The sequence below is a fragment of the Austrofundulus limnaeus genome, unplaced genomic scaffold (genome assembly GCF_001266775.1).
Source record: "Austrofundulus limnaeus strain Quisiro unplaced genomic scaffold, Austrofundulus_limnaeus-1.0 Scaffold0, whole genome shotgun sequence".
NCBI classification, from domain to species: Eukaryota; Metazoa; Chordata; class Actinopteri; order Cyprinodontiformes; family Rivulidae; genus Austrofundulus; species Austrofundulus limnaeus.
The window spans coordinates 1,919,465-1,931,015 of NW_013952402.1; the positions used below are offsets into that span (position 1 = coordinate 1,919,465).

The 11,551-nt window shown below is 41.6% G+C and overlaps 1 protein-coding gene across 3 annotated transcripts in view; it reads right to left on the bottom strand.

Annotated features, from left to right (window-relative positions):
- Positions 1-10,855, bottom strand: part of map3k4 (mitogen-activated protein kinase kinase kinase 4) — a 24,331-nt gene extending 13,476 nt beyond the window's left edge. For 2 of the 3 annotated variants that reach the window (XM_014009435.1, XM_014009281.1), the window contains exons 1-6: positions 10,588-10,855; positions 5,194-5,378; positions 3,715-5,114; positions 931-1,344; positions 659-816; positions 417-533 (exon numbers count right to left, since the gene is read on the bottom strand). In XM_014009435.1, the coding sequence (XP_013864889.1) occupies positions 417-533; positions 659-816; positions 931-1,344; positions 3,715-5,114; positions 5,194-5,378; positions 10,588-10,619 (2,306 nt within the window). In that variant the 5' untranslated portion in view covers positions 10,620-10,855. The remainder of the gene's footprint in view (positions 1-416; positions 534-658; positions 817-930; positions 1,345-3,714; positions 5,115-5,193; positions 5,379-10,587) is intronic. The other variant, XM_014009353.1, reaches the window with a different exon arrangement.
- Between the last annotated feature and the right edge of the window lie 696 nt (positions 10,856-11,551).

Below are 11,551 nucleotides of genomic sequence, written 5' to 3' on the forward strand. Positions count from 1 at the left end.
GTGTAGTTACTGGGATGCACAGATATGAAAATTTCAGCCAATATCGATATCCGATACTATTATTGGTGTTATGGCAGATAATTGATATTTAAATAATTTGTGTGTTTGTGTAATATTGGATTCAGTATATACATATACACACAAATACACTTGTCTTTTTTCGATACTATAAAAAAAATGACCAGACTAATAAATACAAACAAATACCCCCTGACCAAACATTCCCCCTCCCAAAACAGAAACACAAAGCTAAAAAGTGGAAAATTAATAACAGACATTGATATCGGCCCAGTTTTACCCATCAGACCAATACCAATATTCTAAAAAATGACCAATATTGGTCGATTCTGGTCTTAATGTTGATATAGCATGCATCGCTAGTAATTATGTGTCAAGTTTCTCTACTTCTTTCGTACCTGATCTCATCAGAGTCTGTGTTGTCATCTGCGCTTTCCCAGAATTTATTCACACTTTTCTGCAGACCAGCATCGAGGAACTCCCCAGTGGACTCCAGCAGCATTCCAGCAATGTTACTGCAAAGACACAGTCCTCGTTCTCATTCCAATATTAAATAATGATCCAGGCATTGGTGCATCCCAACTATAAAAGCCACTGCCTGTTAGGTTGAAATTAGGTTAGCTTCTGCAGGTTCACTCACCAGAAAAGTTCCCCAGACTGGGCCTCCCCTCCACGGATGTAAGGAGTGATGACTTTAGTAAAGTGCCATTCCTCTTCTAACAGGTTCTTTAAGCTGTGAGAGGCCTGGGGCAACTCCTGCAACATCTTGATCCAACTGCGCATATACTCAAAGTAAACCTACAAAAACAACATAATATCCCCACACTATCATTTATATGCAGCTTTAAGAATGCAGCTTTTGTGATTAAACGCTTAAGGTCAACCTGTCAATGATCTCAGAGTAAATCTTACCACTAGCATTTTGTGAAGGTCTTCTTCAAACTCGTCAATATTAGCATTTGTTTGAAGGCCTTGAGCATCAGTCACCACTCCACGCAGCATGAACTGATAATACTGCTTCATCAGAAGGCCCCCTTTAAGAACCTCTTTACACTCACGCACCAACTGCTTGATGCTGAGCAAAGATGGGTCTCCAGCTGGCCTCTGCTCAAGCCGGAGTTTAAGGCATTCGTGAATGACGTTGAGGAGGACTCTGCACAGCTTGAGGAATGCCGGCTGGAAGGATGGGAGGTCCATGTTCAGCAAATCCTCCCAGGACACCTGGTCAGCACCTAGCTTTGGATCAGTTTGACCACTGAAAGATACGTGGTTCGACAGCTCTGGCAGGTAATCACTGTACATCATGGGGTCTGGGGAGTCTGCAAACTGCAGGAGGAAAAGGTAAAGTAAACTTGCATGTTTAGGCGTTTCTAAAATTTCATTTTTACTTCATAACAGATTCAAACTATAGAACTAATTGACAAGTAGCATTTAAAACTGTTGTGGCTCCTCAGATCATTACAGATGTCTAGACAGACAACCTGTGTCTCTTGAAGGCCACCACTGGCTCAAACAATCAAATGAGATGAGAATCTACTGCAATAGCTGTTGTGTTACCAGTCATTTTTTTTATCCTTTTACTTAACACTGCAGAAAACGGTGTGGTGTTTGCCTGACTGTAAATACGCTGAGGATCTAGTTTAGCAACACGCTGCAGGCTGTATCACCATACTGACCCTGAAAGTTTAATCAGCTTTTCAAGAAATGTAGTTCGTGTCATCGTTTTACTTTTTCCACAAAATAATCCAGCAGAAATCTGATCCAAACTCTGCTGTGGTTGTTCACAACAAGCAAAAAATGTACAAAATGAGTTCTGTAATAGACTGCAAAATACAAAGTTTCTATTATTGATCTGTGTGATTGTTTACCCAGTAAGATAGCTTCAAATGGTAAAAAAAAAAAAAGCTACGACATTATCAGAGAGCCTGAAGTGACTTTTTGATTACAAAGGCTAAGTTCACACTGCCGTCTTAATGCTCAATTCAGATTTTTTTTTTCTCTCAAAAAATAAACCAGATTTTTTGGCATCAACATTCATATTTAAATGCGACTTGCATCAGACTCCAGTGTCAACTCTACACGGCACTGATGCAGAAAAAGATGAGACGTCTCATTCAGCCAGCTGTTTGTTTACAGAGTTAGCATGGATGCTACGTTTAGCATGTCAAATCTGAAGTTGTTGTTCAATCGGAGCGGATTAATTATTTGACATGCTTATTCAGTTTGGTGTTTATATCTGACCGGGATGCTCCTGTGCAGCATTTTATTTCTGGGACAAAGCAACGAGTGGGAAATAAAGTATCGACCAAGTAACTTTAGGATCAACACGAGGCTGGACATTACTATCATGCTATCCAGGACATGGAAAATCAAAAGTAAAAAGACGAAGCAACTGGACTTCTGTTTTGGAGCTGTTAACACATGGAGCTACAGTTTTAAACAGCGTAATTCAAGGTTAGTGTCTTTATCGATCCTTCATCGAAAAAGTCAAATAGAATGCGACATGACCGCTCAGACTGCAATCGCATTGAAAAACATCAAATATGTATCCAATTCAGTACCATACTGAAAAGGCCTGGGTCGGTTTTGAAAAAAAAAAAAATGGATTTGTCGTGTTCAGATTGTCATTAAAAAAAAATCAGATATGGGTAGCATGGGGAAAAATTTAAATCGAATTTGGGTCGCATTTGTCGGCAGTGTGAACGTAGCCAAACATTTTCCTGAAACTGTGGGTATGCATTAGCACACTGGACATAAAAGTGTGTTTAAAGTCTTAATAAAATAATGTAGCAGTAAAAATGTGACATTTAAAAAGAAAAATAATAAAATAATCCCCCTAAGTAGGAAGTTTGTCGATGCACATTCACTAAATTCTTCAGAAGGTTTCATTCAAATTCTTCCAAATTCCATTCCAAATTCATGAGATTAGGGCTGCCATGATTAGTCGACGACTAATCGACTATTAAAAGTCGATGACTAATTTAATAGTCGATTAGTCATTTTTTACTTTTTCTCTCCAAACTGTTTTGACACCTTCCACTGCCACATCTGCCTTTCTGTCTTTGACACACATGTGCAGTAGTGGTAACTGGGGTAGGCCATGGACGTCACAAGACATTATACAGACAGGCTCTGGTATCATGGCTACTTGGCAATGGAGCTGAAAAGTGTGGGATCATTTTAAGAAAATGAAAGAGAAACCTGTGCAATGCAATATCTGCAAGGCAGAACTTCCACAGCAATTATTTTTAGTTAGCATATAGCTAAAATCTAACGATGGTTAAATAATAGCAGCTGCATTCTGGCGTGATAAGCTGTATGTTTTATATTCATTAACGCATGATCCGATTAGTCGAGTAATCGAAAAAAATAATGGGTGATTAGTCGACTATAAAATTAATCGTTTGTGGCAGCCCATTTTGTTAACAGACATATGAAAACATACACTCACAAGCAAAATCATTTTCATTTGCCTTCGCCTTTTGGCACTGGCCAATAAAAATACCTTGATTAAGATCCCAATTTGATACTTAAGATCAGCTAGGGAAATCAATAATACATAAGTGCAAAAATAAAATAAAAAAGGCATGGCTGACAGAAGCTGTAGCAGTGTTACATTTTAAATAGATCTGTTCAATGAGAAACGATTTGTGATAAATTGCTGTCAGAGGAGTGTTTAAGAAATAACAGCCTTACCTCCAGAGCAGGAGTGTGTCGATGCAGCGCTGCTCTGGCCCTCTGCAGAGAGCGGTCCATCAGTTTGTGCAGTCTAAGTATCAATTTACGCAGTCCCATCTGTTTCAAAGCTTTATCCACAAATGGTCTGTAAATGGCTGTGGGGCAGAAAACCTCTCCTATTGCAGTCACCTCTGAATTTCTAGCAGTAGCAGTTGGGAGAAACTCCTCCTCTGACAGCAGTCGGGCAAATTTAGGAGTCAGGGTGGGAGACAAATCCCCCTCTGTTATGTGTTCAACTTCCATCTGCTGCTCCTCCTCAACATCTCTGTCCTCTCGATCGCTTTCAGGTGTGAAAGTAGCCGTCGAGTCGTTTTCCCCGTCTTCCTCGTTGTCGTCTTCATTTCCACGGGAGCAGCGGGGTGAGGGGATCTCGAAGACAGGCCACCCGATGCGGGAGAGGTCGTGTAGGCCCAACACGGTGGCCATAACGCGCAGCTTCTGGTTGAGGTCCTGGGTGATATTAAGCCACAGACAGAGCGCCTGCACCCTGCCCTGAAAGTCCCGAGCTGCATACTTATCGTAGTCCCTCTGTAGGGCCTGCAATGAGGGGTACAAAGCTTCAACTGATTCCAACATTTCCATAACCTGTTTGACCTGCTCAAAGGCTAGCCGTTGGCGTTGAAGATGCTCCTTGCAGTCAGTTCCAGAACCTAGAGGCTCTGCGGCATTCATTACTGAAGAGGACGAGGCATTAAAGCCCCAGGGATCTAATCCACAGTGGTTGGTCTTTGCTACGGGGACTTCCTCTTCTCCAGGGACAAGATTTGAGACAATCTGACAGTTCTGAGCTCCTCCCAGGCTGTCATAATTGACCTTAAAGTGCAGCACTTTGTTGATGATGTCGGGGATGACTTGACGAGCAGTAAAAAGGTATAGGTCTTGATCGTGGGTGGAACGCCGCGCATGCCAAGCCTGCAGCTCCAACCAAATCACCTCATTGTTGTGACCCATGAAGGCCATGTTCTCCAAGCCTCGCTGCTCCTTCTCCTTCCTCTTAGAGGACATAGACGTTAGCTTAAGTAGCAGACGTAGAGTTTCAAAGAACTTGAGGCGGTCAGCAGGACAGTCTGTCCTAGAGGTTTGCCGATGGGTCCGAGCTATGTGGGGCATGCTCACGGGTATCTTGACACTGCTGCAGCCCAAGCTTAAGTAATGCTTCCTGGGATCCATATTGTTGGGACCAAAATGGCTCGACTTCCCATGTTCGACTAATATAAAAGAGCCTTCAAAGGTCTTCTTCTGGTCTCTTTCAATAGAGCGAAGAGCAGCCCTTTGTTTCTTTCCCTGCTTGTAGCTTTGCTCCTCAGTGGTCTCTGCTTGCTTGGGATTGTCTCTCTGACCAGAGGGGCTAACATCTGCTGGATTACAAACTCAAAGTGAGAATCATGCAGGTGTGATTTTTTTTTCAATAACTCTTTAACCAACTGGTTAACTTACCTTTGTTTGGAGACCGGCCTGCACTTCTTGACTGGCTGGGTTTCTGATTCTTGCTATGCATGCGTTTTATTTGACGCGCGGAATAGGGAGGTGTTGTGCCATAAATTAATTCCCCTTCCTCGTTGGGAGAGTCCCAGGCGTCATCTATCTCAGAGTTCTTTTGGGACGCATCTCCCCTGCTCTGCCTGTAAAAAAAAAAAATCAAAGTCATAAAGGAAAAATGAGACAACAAACAAGTGATATGGTGGACATTTAATTATAAAAAAAACCACTGTAAACTTGAAGAAATGTTAAAACATTTTTTACCATTTTAATCATGCTAAAGATTAAAACTCAAAAAAGGATGTAAGGGTTTGTAAGTTATTTGCACTTATATCAGAGTGCACAGGAAGTCACTTCTAATGCAAGACAAACTAGTTACTAACTACACTTATCTGTAAGAACCGTAAGAATCGGTAGTCTGTTTGTTAGAGTCCGGCGTCTTTCTAAACGTATAACAGCAATGTTTAGTGCATGCCTAAAGCCAACTGGATGAAGGATAATAACCTATGGTAAACATGGTCGCTCAAGCAGATAGGGATGCATAGCTACGCCCATTAACTATGACTACTACACCGCAGATGCCAAGATTTTGAACAACACTGAGTCAATCCAGAGCACTGAAATGTTAAACTAACTGTAAAGTAGGCAAGAATGCAAAACAACCTGTTATTTCATTACATCAAGGTGAACTTTGAAAAACAACAGCAAAAGTGCAGACATCATGGTTGCTTAACAACATTTCAACATGACTATGAGCCGCAAGTAATGAAACTTCAGATAGGGTTGGGCAATATTGGCAAAAAAAAAATAATCATGATTAATTGTGGTATTTAGCCGATAACGATTAATTTGACGATTAATCCCCCAGAGTCCCTGGACACCCTTATGTCCTAGTCACATGACCAACTTATAGGGAGAAAATTGGCTCTTTGTAAAAATGTTTTCCAAATTGTGTCAAAATTACAGACGTCAGGCTATACATCAAACTTTAAATTGTGTTGACAGATAAATAAACTACACAACTTTTTTTAATGTTGGTCATATTTGAATCATAGAGGAGCACCAAYCGGTTAGTCTGCCTGGTGGCATTAATCGTATTAATCGTCAACTGCCAAAAATTAATCGATTAATGTTTTTCTGACGATTAATTGCACACGATACGATTATGCCCAACCCTAACTTCAGATGGTAGTTGTAAAAAGGAAACACTTGTTTGGGGGCTTTGCTTTGCAAGGCCTTTTCCTTTGGTACTTATTAACATACAGGACTAGAAAGAAAGGCCTCTCTCAACCCACCGACCCCCAATAAAATAAAGAATAAAAATATGTGGAGCAGAATTAAAATAAGTGTTTTTTTTTAAGGATCAAAATCAGTTATCTCACTGAATGGCATTCCCAACACATGTCTGTTAACGTCTGTGTGGACAGAATGGAAAGGGGCGAAGCTGGATTCTTTTCCCTGGGGAGAAAGTGTGTTAAGGCGTGGTGGGGTGGGGGGGATCTGAAAATCAGTTGTCGAAGCCTTTCAGGGAGCCAAGTAGTGAAGATCCAGATTCTATTGCCCATCTGGCCTATGGCAGAATCCGTCTCACTCCAAAGAAATGCATAATGACTGAGCAGCTGGACCTGTGAGGCAGACACACACCTGCTGCTTATTCTGCTCGTGCAAATCWAGGTGCATCAGCAATTTAATACGGCAAAAAAAGAGATTTTATTAATACTGCTCATATTAGATATTTGACGTTAATACGTTCATTTTGTTGTTAGAAATAAAGAAAAAGTGGTTTTGCACAAGTAAAATAAAAAATTTCAAAACCTAATGAGCCGTTTTCTGTTTATATTAAAGCATTACCTAATTTCCCTCTGGGATCAATAAAGTATTTTTGAATTGAATTTGAATTGAATTAGGCGCCACAAAAACCACCTTTATATTGCAAAGCAAACATTAAGAACAACGGTTTCAACAGAATCGCATCCCTGTATTAACGCAACTACAGATTTCAACAATTTGTTTTCCTCCATGTTTGTTGCATCTCTCTCACGATGTTGATTAGGTTGCGTGAACATTTGTAAACACTGCAAGAGACGATGCGTAGCTCCAGGGTGCCTAAAGACAAAAATAGCCCATGCATACGACAGGGAATGAAACAAAGTTTTAAAAAAAGCACTCGTGTACGCAGAACAGCAGCATGACTGAATCTCCCAGGAATGAAAGCAGGGGCCAGTGACGCCATCGCTGCCGGTTGTTTGTGAGGTTGCCATGGGACATTTCGAGCACACATTGTGCAGTTGCAGTAAAGGCTGTGAAAATTCTTTGGATTTTTCTTCTTCTTTTTTTTCTTTATTTATTCTCCCTAAACCTACGCACAGACTGCACAGAGAAAGTTATTGGCCCGCAAAAGTCTTGCAGTTAACCACAGCCGCACCGGGGTCCTCAATCTGCCCCTGCTGACTGCCACTAGTGAATTATCACTGCAGATGGTGTCTGGCTGCTCGCGATGGCTCATCGGATGGCTCATTGGGACTCCAATAAAGGCCAGTGGAATGCTACAGCCCCCAGGCAGAGACACTAAGTGAATAATAAACAGCGCAAAATCTAAAGTCTTTTCTGAATAGAGACAAGCAAAGATGCGAAGGGCTGCCAGAGTCATGGGGGGTAAGGGGAGGGGGGGCCTGACCTTTGACATCAACCATCCACTCTATTATACAAGCAAGGGGCACTCTATTGAATAGTTCTGACACGTGGCCCGTGAGGCCCACAGCTGAATGCCACACAGCTGGTAAGTGAGCACACTTGCTCACAATGTCCAAACTAAAGGGGATTTTTTTTTAAAAGAGAGGAAAAGGAGGAGAAGGTGGCTGAGGTTTTGTAAGAGCACACTTTGCTCTAATTAGGTCATGCTGGCATAACCGAAGCTCTGCAGGCTAAATGCATACTTTGATTAACCCCGCCACTGTAAAAAAATAAATAAATAAGCATGTGTCAGCTAATCTACTTGCAGCCCATAGTTCACAGTTGTCATGCAAATAATAAATAATGTGCAGATGTAATCTCCCTCCCTATAGCAGTGTGGCCTCGGAGCTAAAACTCTGACCTGTTGTCAAACGACGAGGAAGAAGCAGAACTGATGACGAGATCGTTTTATCATATGGTTTTAATCATAAGTTTTCCAGAATTCAGAAACAATGAACACAACGTACTTGACCACACCCATTCCCCAGAACAGTGCGACACTGCCAGGATCGGACCTCCCAGCCTTTCCAACTTACAACTGTGCAAAGCAAATATGCGTGTGTGCAACAGAGGACTCCCCCCCACCTCCCCTGCAGTATATAGTTTTACAGTAAATGTCTGATTACAAGTCATTGCTGTGTTTACTACTGAGGCCTCTTGTGGCATGAGTCATACAGTAAAAAGAGTGATTTTCAGTTTATTTATTGCACACCACTTACAGTATGCATCTGCCTGCTCCACTTTTGAAACCCTGGCATCACAAAGCAACAGATTCAACTTGCACTTTCTTTTGCAGCCACGCATGCCACAAACATCAAATCTAGCACACAGCCACGCAATCCTCCGGCACTTAGCTACCTCCGATTTGCAACTTGATCATTTTTTTACAATCCTTCACAATCTTGGAAACATCAGCTGCCACAGAGCAGCCATCACAAAGATGCTATTGTCTCAAAGCAAATAACAGATGAGAGAAGACAGAATGTGAAAAACGAGTTTCCGTCTCTGAAGCAGGTGTGGGCAGAGCTGGGACGCAGTTCGGAAATGCTAGAGGACAGTCCATCTGTATTCTGCAGCCTGTGCTGCTGGCAAATGTAAAGCATTAATGAGTTCTACCCAAAAGACAGCCTCCAGGACTCCAGGCAGCAAATCCACAGCACACACTGCACCACATCCTGCAATCTCTGGAATGCCTGTGAGCCACAATGTCTTCAGACGGACTGAGAATGAGACATTATTGACAAAGGACCTCTGTACTTGCAAAGATAGAGATAGCCTTCAATGGCCGAGTGAGCGCACTCCTCTTTCTCAACATAGCTGTGCAGTGATGTTGTTGATCTGCAGAGCTCTGCACTCTGGAAACGCAACACAGGATTCCCTGCAAATTTTTGCAGCCACGAACATGTATTGTCACAAATCAGAAAAGCTTCTTTCATAGATTCAATACGACTAATAAGCAACAAAACGTTGCATAAGACTGAAAAACGGTGCACAWTTTAAAAACGTGTGCATACAAACAGCAAGTACCTGATGTACTCTTAGCCATAGCGTGGATTCATTATTCCTAGTGCAATTAAAAAGGGACAGCAACAACAACAAGGCCAGCATTGCACAATATGTGAGCTGTTTGTGTGTTTAGTTCGTCTGAGTGGACACAAGCGGTAACAACAGCTGACTTGCAACTAATAATTAGTGAAATACGGGACAAAASGGCCGGAGATGTCCTCAAAAACCAAGATTATGGGAACTGACAAAGACCTGATCCAACCAGATAAATGCCCTCAAAGTTGCTCGCTTTGCAACACAAACAAACTGTTTGTGAAAGAGGGAGGAGAGGGGCAGACAGCAAATTCCTGAGGGTCTGAGGAAAAAAAGCGACATTTCGATTTACGTGAACTAGTGACAAAACGGTGACGTCTTAAATGTCGGCATGCAGAAACGTTAAGGCGCATTGCAAAGTTATTTAGACGAATACTGCAAAAATGTGAAACTTTTCACAGCAGTACAGATAGTAATTATGATACTATTTWAAAAAAACATATGCACAAAGCGCAGAGTTCACGAACAGAAACGAAAAGTCGAGCTAAAGGATTAACAATAACAGAAGAGTGGAGCAACACGCTAGCTTACAGCCAGCGAAGTTTTGCGGTCCGCTTCGCTGTTGTGATGAATTTGCACATCTCAAATAACAAAAGAACAACGCCTCCGAGTCGGCGTACACCACCTACTTTGCCCAAATACTCAAACCTTCAGCACCGTCCGTTCGTGCTGGAACAATAAACTGAGAAAAAGCGAGATCTCCGAGAGGATGTTAGCTTGGCATGCTTCARACACTTATTACCTTATCGCCTGACGAGCATTTCATCTTTCACAGTTAAGGCAAAAAATAATAATCCATTAGGAATCTAATATGATCGGTCAAATGTGATTAAAACAGCTGTAAAAAAAAAAGTTTACAACTCCACGGTTGCAAATGCATTAACTGCAAGCGTACCACTATTTGACAGGAAGTCAATTTCTATACGAGTACGCGAGCGCTCCCGTAGCGCCGAATGTGGCTCCCTATTTAGCAAAGCGAGSTCTCGGTGGTACAGCCGTCTGTTGAACAAATCCGCATACCTGATGGGTTTGTTCCGATCCGGAGGCTCCATAGCAAAACAGTGGCTCTTTGTTCCTAGCCGTGCATGGACTCTAGCATGTRTACTTAATGTCTGACACACTTTGCACTGCTAAACCTTTGCAACACAGGTGGATTTCTGCCTCTTTAAAGCACTTTCCTTCCGCCGGCACCGTAGACTTTCGCTTGTGCGTATGCCGTCGCCATCTTTCCAACGTTCATTGAGGAGGAGCGTCTCAGCCTTTCATAACTACGGCAACTCGGACGGGCCAATTTCCCATGTAATGACCGAAGCAAGGGGTCCGTGCGTGTTTTTATCCTCGGAGTACAGTCATAATGAATCAGTTATAGTTTGGTCATCACTTGACTGATAAGCTTGAAATGTTTTAAACAGTGGGTAAAAGTTTTAAACCACACTCAATCTGTTTTTGGTTGGCTTCCGGCAGTCAAATTAGTAGTTTTCTGGAATTTCTGAAATTATGCAATTTTCTTCATTATTTGCTGCACAGACCATGACAGGATATTGTTCAGTCAGTGTAGTGTTTGTGGACAAGGGAAAACACAACAAAGATCCTAGCTTTAAAATAATTTAATGCCGACAGAATAGAATAGAACAGAATAGAATAGAATAGAATGCCTTAATTAAAATGTTAGGGGTTTGTACAGCTGCAGGTGCAAAGGACCGACTGAAAATGAGTGAAAAAGCAAAATATAAAATGAAATAAACATCTTGAATAGAAAAATATTTCTAAAAGAAGAAGAAACTACAAATGAGGGAAAAAAAAGATGTGTATGTCTCAGTGGAATGCCCATGTTATAAATGACTTATTAGATCTTTTTAGTTTTACATTTGTGTGTGAGTGTGTGTGCCTGCATTTTTATGTATGTGTGTCTATGAACAGGTGTACAATTTTATTTCTGTTTATTAGATATAAGAGTTATTAAAAAGTAAAAAAATTGTATAGG